At 39.5% G+C, this 19,851-nt stretch overlaps 1 protein-coding gene and 2 non-coding genes across 4 annotated transcripts in view; 2 read left to right on the top strand and 1 right to left on the bottom strand.

Moving 5' to 3' along the window:
• The window catches only part of LOC110535768 (protein FAM171A1), a 39,917-nt gene extending 28,946 nt beyond the window's left edge, over positions 1-10,971 (bottom strand). The window contains exon 1 of one of the 2 annotated variants that reach the window (XM_036938812.2): positions 10,465-10,971. In XM_036938812.2, the coding sequence (XP_036794707.2) occupies positions 10,465-10,576 (112 nt within the window). In that variant the 5' untranslated portion in view covers positions 10,577-10,971. The remainder of the gene's footprint in view (positions 1-10,464) is intronic. The other variant, XM_090189755.1, reaches the window with a different exon arrangement.
• A 3,084-nt stretch (positions 10,972-14,055) lies between these two features.
• Positions 14,056-14,128, top strand: trnat-ugu (transfer RNA threonine (anticodon UGU)). The gene has a single exon. It is a non-coding gene; the product is annotated as a tRNA-Thr (tRNA).
• Positions 14,129-17,681: 3,553 nt separating this feature from the next.
• Positions 17,682-17,754, top strand: trnat-ugu (transfer RNA threonine (anticodon UGU)). The gene has a single exon. It is a non-coding gene; the product is annotated as a tRNA-Thr (tRNA).
• Positions 17,755-19,851: the final 2,097 nt, after the last annotated feature.

The following is a 19,851-nucleotide window of genomic DNA, read 5'->3' as shown; positions in this document are numbered from 1 at the left end:
ATTCTGGAATGGGAGACAGATGGTGAAACCCCAAGTTTCACAAGAGAAATCCACTTTAGTTTCAGTGTGCGTGAGTTAACCTTGGCAAGGTAACAGGTCAGGCCAGAACGCTAACCTTTACCACTGTGGCGAAAGGCACTGTGCATGAGTCAAACGGTGTGAGTGAGACAGAGAGAGACAGAGGCCAACCAGAAAAAGAGAGCAAGACCTTTAAAAACAGAGTATACACACACACACACACACACACCCATTTCAGCTTGTTTCATAAAGGAGCTTGGCTATCAGCTTAACGGTGACTTGGTACCAACACTAAACAAATGTCTGGTCTGGCAGGTTATGTGTGCTAATGGCTAACAAGGATACTTTAGCCATACTTCATCACTGAAATAAGTAGCAGCTCAGTCTAGTAGTCACCGACAGCAAGAGGAACAATTCATTTCATCAACTCAAGACACACACGTTCCTCATCTACTTACTCCTGTGTCGTATACATGCACATGCACCCACACACACACACACACACCCCGTCACAAACCCTGTCCCACACACACCCCCTCTTACAAACCCTGTCTCACACACTCCCCCCACTCACAAACCCTGTCTCACACCCCCGCCCACTCACAAACCATGTCTCACACACACACACCCTCTCACAAACCCTCACAAACACTCCCCTCTCACACAAACACTCCCCCTCACACACACCCTCTCTCATCTGTCCTCTTGTTGCAGACACTTGTCTCTGTGATAAGGGGAGTGGTGTCTGATCATTGGCCCTTAATTAAGGCTGAAAGGGTGTGCCCCTCCCCCCTACCATACATACACATCCTTTAGCCTTACATAGACACATCCACACTTACCCCATCCCCCAACCATGCACTCCCTCCACCCCAGGCTGGATGATTATTCAGGTAACAGACACACAGAGGGTCAGACAGATGCAGACTACAGGAGACGGACCACTACAGATTATCTATCTAGGTTGCCCGAAAATATCACTTACCTAACTAGTTGCAACAAACATTTTAAGTTTCACTGTACTGGGTCTGGGAGAGGGAGGTATTTAAATGGTGCATCACTTCCTGTCCCAGTGTTCCGTCCTTCTTTAGGGGTACCAGCTGTGCTCACTCTGAAGAGCTCCCCTGGGAGACTGGGGCGCACGCACGCACGCACACACCCATTCTGATCCAATAAATCTCTGGTGACATCCTTAAACAGGCTACAGCCCTCTGAAAAAAGTGCACCGCAAAAACACACACGCATGTAGGAAGAGAAATGTTGTGTCTCAGCAGCCCTGTTAAACCAGTCTTTCTCTCAGTAACTGGCTCTCGGTCAGTCTGTCGGTCTGTGTGCCATATGGAGGATAAAGGCATCAAAGAGAGTTTTTCCTGACCTGATGCTGAGATCTACCACCAATTAGCCAAAGCAACAGCAGCCAGAGCAGCAGGGCGTGTGTGAGACAGACAGTATGGGTGTGAGAGGTAGAGCCAGTGTGTATCATTATGTTTGTGTGAGTGTGTGTAGAGGTTATTGATCAGACCCTGCTGTGAGGTAGAGGGAGTTGGACATCATCACTGAGCCATAATAATGACAGGAGGACAGTAGCATCCTCTGTCTGTGGCTACTAGCGGCTCTGATGGATGGCTACTGCTATCAAAGGTCAACTGGTTGTGCTTATGGTATCCATGGTTAGTGGTTATTAAACTGTCAGATCTGGTCCTAGATACTGTTAACTCCTGGTGTGTGTACCGGTTCAACCCCTGCTGGTGATTTCTCCCCCCCCCACTCAACCCAAACACACAAAAATGTAATAAGATAGGGATAATCCACCACAACATCTTTAACATAACCTACCAAGTTCTCTCTAAAATATCCTGATCAATATTCCAGTACAGTAAATGAGTAGGCAGAGATTACAGTATAGAGGGAATAATCCCCTCAACTCTGCAGGAGAGGAGAGAGGGGGGGCTTTCTTTGGTACCATCACAACCTTTCAAACTCCTCCTTGGCACACTAGGAAACTACAGTGTTCTGTGTTCTACGAAAATAAATCCTTTGAGTCATCTCATTAACATTTGGGGGATTCCCCATCTCTCTCCGTTTCTGCTCTTATTAGGTCTATTTATCGTACGCTCCATTTCCTTCATCGCTTTCCTGGTTTTGTGTGTATGAAGACGTGGGGATAGACATGATAGACCTCTTCGAAAACAAAGTAGTCTTGTTTCAGAATGAGGGGTGCTGGTGTTGTTCTGTCTCTCTGGGGCATGGAGACCCAGTCTGGGTTAGGGTGGAGAAACTCAGACATAGTGGACGAACTGCAGAAAACATACTCAGGTACTGTGTGGACTTACCTTCACTTTCAGTGACACAAACAATGGAAACTGACTTGAAGGTATATTTGAAGCATTTCATTCCAAATCCCAATTTATCCATTTTCAGAAATGTTGGTAAATTATATTTATTTTTGTTTAAAGAACTTATGAAAGAGATGTGTTTTTCCCCCATCTAATCATGGCTTGTTAAATGAGACATGTTTGTTTGAAACTTATCACTAGATTGTTTGTCTCTAGAAAATGAAACGATCACATTTAGTTTTAAAACGAGATATATCCACCGCACTCACTGAGAAAAAAGTAGGACTGCAAGGTTTTACACATATATATACACACATACAGTGCCTTGCGAAAGTATTCGGCCCCCTTGAACTTTGCGACCTTTTGCCACATTTCAGGCTTCAAACATAAAGATATAAAACTGTATTTTTTTGTGAAGGATCAACAACAAGTGGGACACAATCATGAAGTGGAACGACATTTATTGGATATTTCAAACTTTTTTAACAAATCAAAAACTGAAAAATTGGCCGTGCAAAATTATTCAGCCCCTTTACTTTCAGTGCAGCAAACTCTCTCCAGAAGTTCAGTGAGGATCTCTGAATGATCCAATGTTGACCTAAATGACTAATGATGATAAATACAATCCACCTGTGTGTAATCAAGTCTCCGTATCAATGCACCTGCCCTGTGATAGTCTCAGAGGTCCGTTAAAAGCGCAGAGAGCATCATGAAGGACAAGGAACACACCAGGCAGGTCCGAGATACTGTTGTGAAGAAGTTTAAAGCCGGATTTGGATACAAAAAGATTTCCCAAGCTTTAAACATCCCAAGGAGCACTGTGCAAGCGATAATATTGAAATGGAAGGAGTATCAGACCACTGCAAATCTACCAAGACCTGGCCGTCCCTCTAAACTTTCAGCTCATACAAGGAGAAGACTGATCAGAGATGCAGCCAAGAGGCCCATGATCACTCTGGATGAACTGCAGAGATCTACAGCTGAGGTGGGAGACTCTGTCCATAGGACAACAATCAGTCATATATTGCACAAATCTGGCCTTCATGGAAGAGTGGCAAGAAGAAAGCCATTTCTTAAAGATATCCATAAAAAGTGTTGTTAAAAGTTTGCCACAAGCCACCTGGGAGACACACCAAACATGTGGAAGAAGGTGCTCTGGTCAGATGAAACCAAAATTGAACTTTTTGGCAACAATGCAAAATGTCATGTTTGGCGTAAAAGCAACACAGCTGAACACACCATCCCCACGGTCAAACATGGTGGTGGCAGCATCATGGTTTGGGCCTGCTTTTCTTCAGCAGGGACAGGGAAGATGGTTAGAATTTATGGGAAGATGGATGGAGCCAAATACAGGACCATTCTGGAAGAAAACCTGATGGAGTCTGCAAAAGACCTGAGACTGGGACGGAGATGTCTTCCAACAAGACAATGATCCAAAACATAAAGCAAAATCTACAATGGAATGGTTCAAAAATAAACATATCCAGGTGTTAGAATGGCCAAGTCAAAGTCCAGACCTGAATCCAATCGAGAATCTGTGGAAAGAACTGAAAACTGCTGTTCACAAATGCTCTCCATCCAACCTCACTGAGCTCAAGCTGTTTTGCAAGGAGGAATGGGAAAAAATGTCAGTCTCTCGATGTGCAAAACTGATAGAGACATACCCCAAGCAACTTACAGCTGTAATCACAGCAAAAGGTGGCGCTACAAAGTATTAACTTAAGGGGGCTGAATAATTTTGCACGCCCAATTTTTCAGTTTTTGATTTGTTAAAAAAGTTTGAAATATCCAATAAATGTCGTTCCACTTCATGATTGTGTCCCACTTGTTGTTGATTCTTCACAAAAAAATACAGTTTTATATCTTTATGTTTGAAGCCTGAAATGTGGCAAAAGGTCGCAAAGTTCAAGGGGGCCGAATACTTTCGCAAGGCACTGTATATATATTTTTTAATCAGACCCACTGCAGTCAAAAACTTTTTCTGTGTTTTGTATTACATTCCCAAACTATTAAAAGTTAGAATAATATTGTGAAATTGTGAAAAATATGATAGTGCCATTTTAACGTAAGAGCTGTTTGAAAAAAACGTCAGCCTGTTTTGGTGGAATGGAGTTTTGGCCTGCCTGGTAACATCACCAGGCGGTACATTACTTAATAGACCAATAATAAAAGTTATTAACGGCTAGTTTTCAGTTTCTCCTTCCCCACTCAGACCACTCCCAGACAGTCCTAGCTCAATTATTGCTTAAGAAATTGCTCTTCGCTCAAAAGCTATTTTTGTAAATGTTTTACCATTATAATGGAAAGCAGTAAGATAGAGATAATAACGGCTGCATTGGACCTTTAATAAAGAACTGAACAAATGATACATTTGTGACGTCAACACAAACATACATACATACATACACTTAAAAATGTATCAATACAATAATATGAGACCTGGGCTCTGGTCAAAAGCAGTGCACTATATAGGGAATTGTTACTGTAATTTAATTATGCCAATGTGTTTTCATTAATTGAAAACCCTTAAATCTATTTTATGAGAATTTGTAAGATAGACGGAGACCAGCCATTTCAATAATAGGTAACAGAATTTATTCTCGGAGCGCGCTCCCACGTTACCACGAGCAACAGTTTATATACAATAACATGACGTAATTTCATTGCTTTAACAGAATCCCCTCCTCTCGACCGGGACAAAGTGAGGTTAATAGTTCATTCTAACTTACTAACACACTCACAGGTCACACAACATAACTGAATTAACTTTTGACCCATCAACATTATCGATCACCACTTAGCTGACAATTCTAATTAACAGAGAACCTAGGAATGCACTCACAGCCTTATCTAAAACACCCCAGAGCTCAGTTTCGTCAGTTCAACCATAGGTTAACTACCTTATCTGCTTGCTTAATCCGCAACCCATTCATTTCTGCGTAGTTGGAATGGTGTTCATTAACTTTAATTACTCCTTGTCAGTGTCACACAATCCCTTCTTATGAACTCATATTGTTAATCAGATATAATAAAACAGAGTTTAAGTTTACTTAGTTACAGTTCCATTTAAAATGATTTGTTCAGTCATTTAATCATAATTTTCCCAACAGGAACCCTATTCCGTAACCCTATTCCTGTTGGGAAAATTATGATTAAATGACTGAACAAATCATTTTAAATGGAACTGTAACTAAGTAAACTTATACTCTGTTTTATTATATCTGATTAACAATATGAGTTCATAAGAAGGGATTGCCATTTGGGACTAGGCCTAACTCTAACCAAACACTACAGCATGAGGCTAATTCATTATGTTTTGAATTCATATGTTAAATATACAGGATACAAACATTGTAATCCAGCTAAACAATGGATATATAGCTTTTTCCAACAAAACCTTTTGTAATACACATTAAAATCTATGAACTAAAAATCTCAGGACAGTAATATTTTACACATATAAATAATAATTGATTAAACTTTTATAGTGCTTTTCATTGCAAACAGAATCGCAAAGCACTTGTTAAGCAAAATAAACAACAAAATGAAATGTAAAAAGACATTTAGGCTACAACAGTAGCTAGATCAGCTCGATCAAGTCGGAGTGCTTCTTCAAGCCTCCAGCAGATGGCCGCCGCGGGCATGAGAGGATTTATAAGCTCTGCTAGATGGTCAGCAGAGGTGCTGGTTGGAGGTGGTGGTCATGTCAGCATGTCCAAGGACAGGCAGCTCGATGTCATCAGGGCTTCTCCGCGCCTTCAACCTCTCTGCTAGCTAGCATTAGCTAGTTTGTTGACAACACTGATTTTCATCAAGTTACAGGCAGGAATCCAATTCATGATATCAATACTTGATCTGCACACATTTAGCTATTGAAAAATACACATTTTGTAAAATAAAATACATACAATGAAATATGTACATCAGAAAGAGGAAGAACGAAAAACAAAATATAACTACTGTAAAATAGATTGTTTCTGTAAAACGTGTATAAGATGTATAAACTGAAGGTAGAAGCCCACGTGTTTATTACTTTAATCCAGTTGGGGGAAGGGTGGTAGGGTTTGCGGGGAATAATAAAGGTATATTCTTAAAAAAGTATGAATATAGGTATGAGTATGTAGAGATCGACCGATTTCTGATTTCAAATATTCATAACAATCGGTAATCTGTATTTTTGGACGATTGTGGACAATTTTTTTTATTTTTAACATCTTTATTTAACTAGGCAAGTCAGTTAAGAACACATTCTTATTTTCAATGACAATACGGAACGGTTCTGTATTTCACTGAAAGAATAAACGTTTTGTTTTCGAAATTATAGTTTCGGGATTTGACCATATTAATGACCAAAGGCTCGTATTTCTGTGTGTTATGTTATAATTAAGTCTATGACTTGATATTTGATAGAGCAGTCTGAGCGATGGTAGGCAGCAGCAGGCTCGTGAGCATTCATTCAAACAGCACTTTCGTGCGCTTGCCAGCAGCTCTTCGCTGTGCTTCAATCATTGAGCTGTTTATGACTTCAAGCCTATCAACTCTCGAGATTAGGCTGGTGTAACCGATGTGAAATGGCTAGCTAGTTAGAGGGGTGCGTGCTAATAGTGTTTCAATCAGTGACGTCAGTTGCTCTGAGACCTTGAAGTAGTTGCTCCCTTTGTTCTGCAAGGGCCGCAGCTTTTGTGGAGCGATGGGTAACGATGCTTCGAGGGTGGCTGTTGTCGATGTGTTTCTGGTTCGAGCCCAGGTATGGGCGAGGAGAGGGACGGAAGCTATACTGTTACACTGGCAATACTAAAGTGCCTATTAGAACATCAAATAGTCAAAAGGTATATGAAATACAAATGCTATGGAGAGAAATAGTCCTATAATAACTACAACCTAAAACTTCTTACCTGGGAATATTGAAGACTCATGTTAAAAGGAACCACTAGCTTTCATATGTTCTCATGTTCTGAGCAAGGAACTAAAATGTTAGCTTTTTTACATGGCACATATTGCACTTTTACTTTCTTCTCCAACACTTTGTTTTTGCATTATTTAAACCAAATTCTGGGATTTTTACTCACTGTTCTTGTGATCATTTTGACCCCACGGGGTGAGATCTTGCGTGGAGCCCCAGATTGAGGGAGATTATCAGTGGTCTTGTATGTCTTCCATTTCCTAATAATTGCTCCCACAGTTGATTTCTTCAACCCAAGCTGCTTACCTATTGCAGATTCAGTCTTCCCAGCCTGGTGCAGGTCTACAATTTTGTTTCTGGTGTCCTTTGACAGCTCTTTGGTCTTGGCCATAGTGGAGTTTGGAGTGTGACTGTTTGAGGTTATGGACAGGTGTCTTTTATACTGATAACAAGTTCAAACAGGTGCCATTAATACAGGTAACAAGTGGAGGACAGAGGAGCCTCTTAACGAAGAAGTTACACGTCTGTGAGAGCCAGAAATCTTGCTTGTTTGTAGGTGACCAAATACTTATTTTCCACCATAATTTGCAAATACATTCATAAAAATCCTACAATGTGATTTTCTTGATTTTTTTCTCTCATTTTGTCTGTCATAGTTGAAATGTACCTATGATGAAAATTACAGGCCTCTCATCTTTTTAAGTGGGAGAACTTGCACAATTGGTGGCTGACTAAATACTTTTTTGCCCTACTGTACATGTGATTGTAAAAGTTGTGTATATTTTGGTTTGGTCCAGCGCGGGTTATCTGTATTTCCGTACCCCCTTATTGTTCTCTTTTGCCTGACCTTCGGCTAGCAAGGTGCCTGAGAGCTTGGACTGCGCCAAGGGTTAACATAATGTGTGTTGTCTCTTCGTGTGCAGGGCAAATAAAAAAAGAATTCAACTAGCAGACCTCCAGTTGTGGCAGCGTCCTAATTAAAAGTACACAACGCAGAACGAACCACACTACATATGGATATACATTTACCCCAAAAATATATGGGGGATTGGAAATGATGCAGACAATTACATTGATGGAAGCAACAATCTTTCTGCAATATTAAGCTGATCCACCCCTTAAAAAAAAAAAAATCAGTTAAACAATGAAATATGTACAGAATTTCCAAATAATACTGCTACTGTTACGATGATAGCTAGGCTATAATATCTATTTTGTGACAGAAAAATGCAATTTGAAGGTATAGAACATACACTGTACTTTATTCAGTGTTTTGCCAAGTGCTTTCTTCAACAAAAATCACAGATCTTATTCAGTCCCTCTTAATCCAATAATTAGATCATTGATTTCGTTCTGACAGAAACACATATATGTATTACAAAATGATAGATCTGGTGGAAAACTGTTGCAGCAATCCCTCAACCAATATGGGTGTTGTGCTAGTGCATGTGTGTATAAAGCACTGTTATAGTAGTCTCTGTGCACAAGCCCCAAGAATAAGCAGAGTGCTGCATTGCAGTGTGTCACATGCATAGGCACACACACAAACAAACACACACTTCAACATGATTTGGTCTTCCTGGCACCCTGTCCTCTAGCCCTGGCTGCAGTGAGCCTGTTCCCAGCTGTAGTGTATTATGGGTTGCAGAAATGAGAGTTGGATCTATAATTATGTGTCTGCATCCATGTTGCTAACTATGTGTCGTCTGTCTGCCTCCATATATATAGCTAGCTATGTGTGAGGAGATGAGAGACGAGAAGAAGCCCTCAGTATCAACAAGAGCCCCAGGGAGGGTCTGAAGGTTTTTTAGAGAGAGAGAGAGAGAGAGAGAGAGAGAGAGAGAAACAGAGGGGTGGGGGGGTCAATCAAAATACTGAGTTGAGATGCTCAGAAGGCATCAATAATTTTCTCTAAGGAACTTAATAGGCACCTACGTCATGTGTTGACATCTCGTGATAGTTGGGGACACTTAATATTTAGTTACAGACAGACAAGTACACACAAATTAGTCTAATAAATTACTGTTTGGTTAGGGCCTCACACAACTACACGCACACACTCAGTCACAGCAATATGATTAACAAACAAAATTAGAATGAAAACTGAAGCAGCAAAACAGAGCCGCACAGTTCTCCAAGCAAAGTAGTGTGTGTGTGAGAATAAGTGAGTGAGTACATGAGAGAAACAGATACGGCTAGTCTTGGAAGCACTCTTCTCTTTTAAAAAAGAGAACGCTTTGGAGTGGATGAATGAAATACATCTGCAGTGATTCTAACTACGCTTTACTGTGTGTTGCCATTTCACTCATGTCTGTAACAACGAATAAAACCACAGAATGATACAAATAGGTTCGCTGGGCCCAGCCTAAACCATTTCCAGCACTGCCCCCAATTCAACAGGAGGCAGGAAGGCAGTGAAGGAAGAGGCAGTGAAGCAAAAGCCACCTGTCATATACTGCCTTTCACTCATTTATGAGAGATGGTGGTGTGTGAGAGATTCCTCCTTCCACTCACATCTGCAGCATCTAGCTTATAATCATGTCTGGAGGAATATCCTGCATACGTGGTCAAATTCATACACAAAATGCAAGAACGTTATCTCTATCGAGGAATACTGCTGGTCTGAAAACAATCCATTACACAATGATACATTGCATCAAAAAAACATGCTCAAATTACGTTTCCACCTCATCTGAATAAGGACAAGTAAAACATGTTTTAGCTAAGGCTTGCACCAAAATCATCCATTACAATTGAGAGGCTGCAGAAGAACTTAGCATCAACTAACGTTAGCTAACTAGCTAATGTTAGCTAGCCTCTTGCCAACAACATGCATTATCAGTTAGGTCTAGCTATCTAGCTAGGTAAGATGTTTTTGTTTCAGTTGAGGACACGTTGTGAGACACAAAAGCACTTCAAACCATTCAAATGATATAATACATTGGCTAAATTAAACATGAACAACCACAGAGAGATAACGTATGTATACAGTTTTGTGTCTGAAAAGGACAGCCAAATGAACGTTATATAACTAGCCAATTGAAAAGCTAACTAACGTAGCTAGATAACTATCTGAAGTTAGCACATAAGCCACCAACGCCAAGTTATCGCTAGCTATACAAGTAGCTAGCTAGCAAGACGAACATATTGGGCATAACATCTCACAAGTACTTTGAATAAAGTGAACCATTTGTATCAGCTACCTACCTTTTAGAGCGTTGTCATCTTGCAGGGTTTTGGTTACCGCTTTCCACACATTGCATCCCAAAAGACAGAGCACAATCGCTGCGGTCCTGCTCAAAACCCCGACCCTCGTCATTGCAGATGTCACACACACACAAAAAAAATCAAATAAATATAAAATATTGACTGGCTACATCAATGTATTGTAAACCACACACATGTACATCGGGCAAGACTCCATATTTTGTAGCATTAGCGTTCCCTCTATTTTCTCCTTCAGTATGTCCTGTTCAGTTCTGCATCCCACCCCTCCTGCTGCTCAGTCGGTTCTTATTTTTTCTTAAAAAATAAAGAAAGTCACTGAAGCCAGGGCGGCCCCACGTTAACTATTCCGACACCAGACGCTGCCCCAACAGGCGCCTAGCAGAATCATTTGTGGGGTTTGACCGCCATCTCCAGGCGACTCACTGAAGTGGTTGTCTGACCACCGCAAGTTAACACGTGTTGAATAGTTGACTGCTTTATGATGATAGTCTGTATTTGTTTTTAATTAACCATAATAACTCGCCCAAACATTTTTGATCTGAAACAATACTGATGAAAAACGCCATTTAACCAGAGATGTAATTCCTACTTGCTACTAAAAACTACACTGTCCACTAGCACTGAGCAATTACTGCTTTTTGAAGTCGGTTCGGTTTAAGTTCGATTATTAATACATCACGTTTCTCGATTACGATTTCGATTATTATTTTAAACATGAAATGCATTATGCATTATATGGGTTAAATGCTGTAATAACACAGAATAAACAATTAAAACAAGTCCCATGATGGTAGTGACTGCCCATTAATGCTTATTAGCCATCATTTATTGACATTACTTTATTAAATATTTCAGTTGTTGTGCATATTACATTTGTTTTATTTGATGACTATTATCTCATTCCAAGTCATCATCTCACCTCTTATAGAGCTGTTGCCTATGCAGATCTGGATTGATTTAACTTAGCTCTAAGGAAAATGCACAACGTGTGCATTGAGCCCAGAAAAAAACAGAGAACAAAATGGAATTAAAATAATTTAATCTACTTGACATCAATTAGTTTTTAAAAACCGAAAAATAACAGACATTTCGGTTAATCACTCAACACTAGTGTCCACAGTGTGCAAAATTGCCTTTTTCTTCACACAATGGCATTAACCACATTAAAAACATTAGTAATACAATACCAGTCAAAGTATGGACACACCTACTCATTCAAGGGTTTTTCTTTATTGTTACTAATTTGTACAATGTGGAATAATAGTGAAGACAACTATGAAATAACACATATGTAGTACTCATGTAGTAACCAAAAAAGTCTTAAACAAAAATAAATATATGTTATATTTGAGATTCTTCAAAGTAGCCACCCTTTAACTTGATGACAGCTTTGCACACTCTTGGCATTCTCTCAATTAGCTTCACCTGGAAGGCTTTTACAACAGTCTTGAAGGAGTTTCCACATATGCTGAGCACTTGTTGTCTGCTTTTCCTTCACTCTGTGGTACAACTCATCCCAAACCATCTCAATTGGACTGAGGTTGGGCAATTGAAGAGTCCAGGTCATCTAATGCAGCACTCCATCACCCTCCTTCTTGGTCCATGATTCACAGTTTGAACCACACGTGCAGAGATAATCCGTTCACATATTCTGCATCTCACAAAGACACGGCGGTTGGAACCAAAAATCTCAAATTTGGACTCATCAGATCAAAGGACAGATTTCAACCAGTCAAAAAATAAAGCATTTTATGGCTAAACTCAAATACACTAATTGATTTTAAAAAATGTTTACCAATTGTATAATAATTGTTAATGATATCACAAATACCACTGGTGGACTTATTTCACACATACAGCTAACAAAAAGTAAACGGAATGGTTTCAGAGATTGGTGGGAGGGGTTGAGGGTAGCTGAAGGTTGGGACTAAAAATAAATACAAATATGTGACTATATGACCAGGGGTCTTGATTTTGACTCTACCCTCTGTGACATTCATCTGAAACTTTACACAGTGCTGCACAGGGTGGGAGTTAACATTTGTCTCGCTCTATACAGCAGAAACATCTAAATGTGACAACAAACTGACAATATCGCCTACAAAAATAATTATCTGCGGTACTACTACTGTAAGAGACATTGCCAAAAAGGATACGATTCTCTCCTGGGCTGCCCATCATGATTTAAAAAGTGCTGAAACTAGAGACAGGAGTAGCAGAGGTCATGTAAACCAGTGATGCATGTTGAAAGAATAACAACATTAACTTGAACTTTTCCTTATATTAAGTGTAACTCAGTAAAAACGTTTCAATTGTCGCGTGTTGCGTATATTTTTTTGTTCAGTATAGTAAATAATGGCTACTTCTGAGAAAGTATTAAAACTTCTGAAGGGCAGTATTCTGAATTTCTGCCTGACTGACGTGCCCAAAGTAAACTGCCTGTTACTCAGGCCCAGAAGCTAGGAAATGCATATAATTGGTAGAATTTGATGGAAAACACGTTGAAGTTTCTAAACTGTTAAAATAATGTCTGTGAGTATAACATAATTGATATGGCAGGCGAAAACCCAAGGAAAATCCATCCAGAAATAGTTTTATTTTTTGGCGCTAAGAGGCCTTTCCAATGCAAGTCTATGGGTCTGTATATAAAAATTCCTCCCAGATTGCAGTACCTATGGATTCCACTAGATGTCAACAGTCTTTATACAGGGTTTCAGGCTTGTTTGTTGAAATACGAACAAGTAATAGTAGTTTTTCCCAAGGAAGCTCAACAGGAAAAGTAGGCTTTTGGCGCGCATAGAAATCCGGGGCTTAAAAACAAAGGTGTCATTGTACGCTGAGGACTTATGCTTTCTTTTAAAACCACCATTTGGATCGCTGCAGAGGCTCATAGACAATCTAGATCATTTCTCTAACCTCTCTAGAATACAACTGAACTATGATAAGTGTACCCTTATAAAGTTGGATGGTTTTCAGAGATTGGTGGGAGGGGTTGAGGGTAGCTGAAGGGTGGGACTAAAATTAAAAATATAAAAATATGACTAATGTAAAATATACTGTGTCCCTAATATGTTTATAGTATGCATGAGCTAGAAGTAGAAGCCTAAGTATTGATGTCCATTAATTTACTCCAATTAGGGGAGGGGTGGTAGGGTTAAGGGAAAATAATACAATGGAATGTTTGTAAAAAAAATTGTATGGGGGATTGGAAATGATGCAGACAGTTAGATTGAAAGGACACACAATCTATCTGCAGTATTAAAGCTGATCTACCCCTAAAAATAACAAAATGGATGGTCATGAAGGAGAGGAGACAAGGAAAGGAGGAGAGGAGACTATTAAAGGAGAATTCTGAAGAATGTGGACCACTAGACCAGACCTGCCTGTGGGTCACATAGACCTGGGAGAATTTGTCATTAAATGTATAACAAAGGATGTCAAGGAATCTGCATTTACTGTAGGAGCCAGACTGGGAAACCTGCATGTTTGGTTACTTAGGTGTGTCTCTTTTTTTAACTGTATGACGGGTGTGATCTTTATAGCATTCCAATTCTTCATACCTTACCGTATGGCTCCATAGCTCAGTGGTTAGAGCACTGGTCTTGTAAACCAGGGGTCGTGAGTTCAATTCTCACTGGGGCCTTGCTTTTGACTCTACCCTCTGTGACATTCATCTGAAACTTTACACAGTGCTGCAAAGGGTGGGAGTTACCATTTGCCGATTCTGTCCTGGGCTGCCCATCATGATTTAAAAAGTGCTGAAACTAGACAGGAGTAGCAGAGGTCATGTGATGCATGTTGAAAGAATAACAACATTAACTTGAACATTTCCTTATATTAACTGTAACTCAGTAAAAACGTTTCATATTTTTTTGTTCAGTATAGTAAATAATGGCTACTTCTGAGAAAGTATTAAAACTTCTGAAGGGCAGTATTCTGAATTTCTACCTGACTGACGTGCCCAAAGTAAACTGCCTGTTACTCTTGCCCAGAAGCTAGGAAATGCATATAATTGGTAGAATTTGATGGAAAACACTTTGAAGTTTCTAAACTGTTAAAATAATGTCTGTGAGTATACCAGAATTGATATGGCAGGCGAAAATCCAAGGAAAATCCATCCAGAAATAGTTTTATTTTTTGGCGCTAAGAGGCCTTTCCAATGCAAGTCTATGGGTCTGTATATAAAAATTCCTCCCAGATTGCAGTGCCTATGGATTCCACTAGATGTCAAAAGTCTTTATACAGGGTTTCAGGCTTGTTTGTTGAAATACGAACAAGTAATAGTAGTTTTTCCCAAGGAAGCTCAACAGGAAAAGTAGGCTTTTGGCGCGCATGAATGAGGGTGCGCTCTTCGTTATTTTCCTTTCCTATTGAACACCGTTCTTTCTGTCTGGAGTATTATCCTTTATTTACATCTTAGGGTACCTGAGGGTTGAATAGAACATTGTTTGACTTGTATGAACAAAGTTTACCGGTAGCTTTTTGGATTCCTTTGTATGCATGTTGAAGGAGTGGATTACTGAAATCAATGGCTCCAACTAAACTAACTTTTTGGGATATAAAGAAGGACTTTATCAAACAAAACGAACATTCATTGTGTAGCTGGGATCCTTGGGATTGCAAACAGAGGAAGATCTTCAAAGGTAAGTGATTTATTTAATCGTTATTTTCAATTCTGTGAAGCCTGTGCTGGTTGAAAAAATATTTTGATGTGGGGCGCTGTCCTCAGATAATCACATGGTATGCTTCCGCCGTAAAGCCTTTTTGAACTCTGGCAACGCATTTAGATTAACAAGAAGTTAAACTTTTAAATGATATGAGACACTTCTATCTTCATGAATGTTTAACTCTTTGAGGGCATGGCAGATTTACGCCCCCTTTGGAGAAATTGGGTACCCCTAGTAAACTGAAAAAAAAATTGTCAAAAATTGCTAATATATGCATATAATAATTATTATTGGATAGAAAACACTCTAAAGCTTCTAAAACCGTTGGAATTATGTCTGTAAGTATAGCATAACTCACAGGGCATGCATTCTTACAAACTAGTTTTTGTGGTCATGAAAGTTGGAGCAACTTTGACGTCATCGCCCCCACCCTTCCCGACCACTTATGGATCTGGGGACACTTTCCATCTCTTCCACTAGATGTCCTCTTTCTGTAGAGCGTTCAATCGTTCAAATCGCGCGAGAATTGGCCCTATGGGAGTGATTTGAGTAAGTGCCGCGAGAAAAAAACCTGTGCGTTAGGGCGCGAATTGGTCACAGCCATTCCTTTGTTCCAGCACTCCTGGGAAGAGCAAACGATGCCCGGTTGAATTGAAATTTGTTTTGTGTGTTAAAAACATCATAAAGCTTGCTTCTGCACTTAGTTTGACCTGTTTAGTCGACATATAATATGTAATTTTGAAGTTTTGATGCGCAACGTTTCCGGACCAGAGGACATTTTGGGTGCATTTCAGCTGATGTTATTAGCTGTAGCTAATACAAAGACGCAAGACTTGAAACCAAACGATGTATTGGGTAAGTATGAACCCTTCCAGAACATTCTGAACGAAGACCATCGAAGGTAAGGGAATATTTATGCTTAAATCTGTGTTTCTGTTGACTCCAACATTACGGAGAAATGTAGCTTATATCTGAGCGCCGTCTCAGCATATGGAATAGTGTGCGATTTCTGTAACGTTAAAAATAAATGTACCACAGCGGTTGCATAAAGAAGCAGTGTATCTTTCTAACTATATGTAGAACATGTATATTTAGCCAAAGTTTATGATGTCTATTTACGTTATCTTGCCGAGCTACCTAGATTTCCTGCGGGCATTTTTGAGTAATTTCTGAACATGAGCACATTGTAAATGGACATTTATGGATATATATGGCATATTATTGAAAAAAAAAAATGTACTGTGTAACATGACCTATTACTGTCATCTGATGAAGATTTTCAAAAGGTTAGTGAGCGATTTATATTTTAATCCTGCTTTTATAATTTTATATTTTCTGGGACAAAATGGCTGCCGCTTGTCTTGGTTTCGGTGGTGGTCTAATATAAATATGTGGTGTGTTTTCGCCGTAAAACATTTAAAAAATCTGACATGCTGGGTAGATGAACAAGGTGTTTATCTTTCATTTGAGCTATTGGACTTGTTAATGTGTGGAGGTTAAATATTTCTAAGAATATTTTTGCGTTCCATGCGCCACGGTTTGAGCTGAACGGGGGGGAGGTGTTCCTCTAGAGGAACTCCTGGCATATGACTTTGTCAATTGAATTTGGCGCTCTCCAATTTCACCGGATGTTGTCGGAAGAGGGTATTACTGTCAAGAGGAGTGAAACAAGGTTGTCCACTGTCGACATATCTATTCATCATGGCCATCCAAATGTTAGCTATTAAAATCAGAACCAACAATAAAATCAAGGGGATAGAAATCCGGGGCTTAAAAACAAAGGTGTCATTGTACGCTGAGGACTTATGCTTTCTTTTAAAACCACCATTTGGATCGCTGCAGAGGCTCATAGACAATCTAGATCATTTCTCTAACCTCTCTAGAATACAACTGAACTATGATAAGTGTACCCTTATAAAGTTGGATGGTTTTCAGAGATTGGTGGGAGGGGTTGAGGGTAGCTGAAGGGTGGGACTAAAATTAAAAATATACAAATATGACTAATGTAAAATATACTGTGTCCCTAATATGTTTATAGTATGCATGAGCTAGAAGTAGAAGCCTAAGTATTGATGTCCATTAATTTACTCCAATTAGGGGAGGGGTGGTAGGGTTAAGGGAAAATAATACAATGGAATGTTTGTAAAAAAAATTGTATGGGGGATTGGAAATGATGCAGACAGTTAGATTGAAAGGACACACAATCTATCTGCAGTATTAAAGCTGATCTACCCCTAAAAATAACAAAATGGATGGTCATGAAGGAGAGGAGACAAGGAAAGGAGGAGAGGAGACTATTAAAGGAGAATTCTGAAGAATGTGGACCACTAGACCAGACCTGCCTGTGGGTCACATAGACCTGGGAGAATTTGTCATTAAATGCATAACAAAGGATGTCAAGGAATCTGCATTTACTGTAGGAGCCAGACTGGGAAACCTGCATGTTTGGTTACTTAGGTGTGTCTCTTTTTTTAACTGTATGACGGGTGTGATCTTTATAGCATTCCAAATCTTCATGCCTTGCCGTATGGCTCCATAGCTCAGTGGTTAGAGCACTGGTCTTGTAAACCAGGGGTCGTGAGTTCAATTCTCACTGGGGCCTTGCTTTTGACTCTACCCTCTGTGACATTCATCTGAAACTTTACACAGTGCTGCAAAGGGTGGGAGTTACCATTTGCCGATTCTGTCCTGGGCTGCCCATCATGATTTAAAAAGTGCTGAAACTAGAGACAGGAGTAGCAGAGGTCATGTGATGCATGTTGAAAGAATAACAACATTAACTTGAACATTTCCTTATATTAACTGTAACTCAGTAAAAACGTTTCATATTTTTTTGTTCAGTATAGTAAATAATGGCTACTTCTGAGAAAGTATTAAAACTTCTGAAGGGCAGTATTCTGAATTTCTACCTGACTGACGTGCCCAAAGTAAACTGCCTGTTACTCAGGCCCAGAAGCTAGGAAATGCATATAATTGGTAGAATTTGATGGAAAACACTTTGAAGTTTCTAAACTGTTAAAATAATGTCTGTGAGTATAACAGAATTGATATGGCAGGCGAAAACCCAAGGAAAATCCATCCAGAAATAGTTTTATTTTTTGGCGCTAAGAGGCCTTTCCAATGCAAGTCTATGGGTCTGTATATAAAAATTCCTCCCAGATTGCAGTGCCTATTGATTCCACTAGATGTCAACAGTCTTTATACAGGGTTTCAGGCTTGTTTGTTGAAATACGAACAAGTAATAGTAGTTTTTCCCAAGGAAGCTCAACAGGAAAAGTAGGCTTTTGGCGCGCATGAATGAGGGTGCGCTCTTCGTTATTTTCCTTTCCTATTGAACACCGTTCTTTCTGTCTGGAGTATTATCCTTTATTTACATCTTAGGGTACCTGAGGGTTGAATAGAACATTGTTTGACTTGTATGAACAAAGTTTACCGGTAGCTTTTTGGATTCCTTTGTATGCATGTTGAAGGAGTGGATTACTGAAATCAATGGCTCCAACTAAACTAACTTTTTGGGATATAAAGAAGGACTTTATCAAACAAAACGAACATTCATTGTGTAGCTGGGATCCTTGGGATTGCAAACAGAGGAAGATCTTCAAAGGTAAGTGATTAATTTAATCATTATTTTCAATTCTGTGAAGCCTGTGCTGGTTGAAAAAATATTTTGATGTGGGGCGCTGTCCTCAGATAATCACATGGTATGCTTCCGCCGTAAAGCCTTTTTGAAATCTGGCAACGCATTTGGATTAACAAGAAGTTAAGCTTTTAAATGATATGAGACACTTCTATCTTCATGAATGTTTAATATTATGACTTTGTCAATTGAATTTGGCGCTCTCCAATTTCATCGGATGTTGTCGGAAGAGGGTATTACTGTCAAGAGGAGTGAAACAAGGTTGTCCACTGTCGACATATCTATTCATCATGGCCATCCAAATGTTAGCTATTAAAATCAGAACCAACAATAAAATCAAGGGGATAGAAATCTGGGGCTTAAAAACAAAGGTGTCATTGTACGCTGAGGACTTATGCTTTCTTTTAAAACCACAATTTGGATCGCTGCAGAGGCTCATAGACAATCTAGATCATTTCTCTAACCTCTCTAGAATACAACTGAACTATGATAAGTGTACCCTTATAAAGTTGGATGGTTTTCAGAGATTGGTGGGAGGGGTTGAGGGTAGCTGAAGGGTGGGACTAAAATTAAAAATATACAAATATGACTAATGTAAAATATACTGTGTCCCTAATATGTTTATAGTATGCATGAGCTAGAAGTAGAAGCCTAAGTATTGATGTCCATTAATTTACTCCAATTAGGGGAGAGGTGGTAGGGTTAAGGGAAAATAATACAATGGAATGTTTGTAAAAAAAATTGTATGGGGGATTGGAAATTATGCAGACAGTTAGATTGAAAGGACACACAATCTATCTGCAGTATTAAAGCTGATCTACCCCTAAAAATAACAAAATGGATGGTCATGAAGGAGAGGAGACAAGGAAAGGAGGAGAGGAGACTATTAAAGGAGAATTCTGAAGAATGTGGACCACTAGACCAGACCTGCCTGTGGGTCACATAGACCTGGGAGAATTTGTCATTAAATGCATAACAAAGGATGTCAAGGAATCTGCATTTACTGTAGGAGCCAGACTGGGAAACCTGCATGTTTGGTTACTTAGGTGTGTCTCTTTTTTT

Source organism: Oncorhynchus mykiss, chromosome 2 (assembly GCF_057628025.1).
Source record: "Oncorhynchus mykiss isolate SJ-2025 chromosome 2, ASM5762802v1, whole genome shotgun sequence".
Taxonomy (NCBI): Eukaryota; Metazoa; Chordata; class Actinopteri; order Salmoniformes; family Salmonidae; genus Oncorhynchus; species Oncorhynchus mykiss.
Note: the sequence above shows the minus strand (reverse complement) of the source record. Positions and strands in the feature narration are given on the sequence as shown.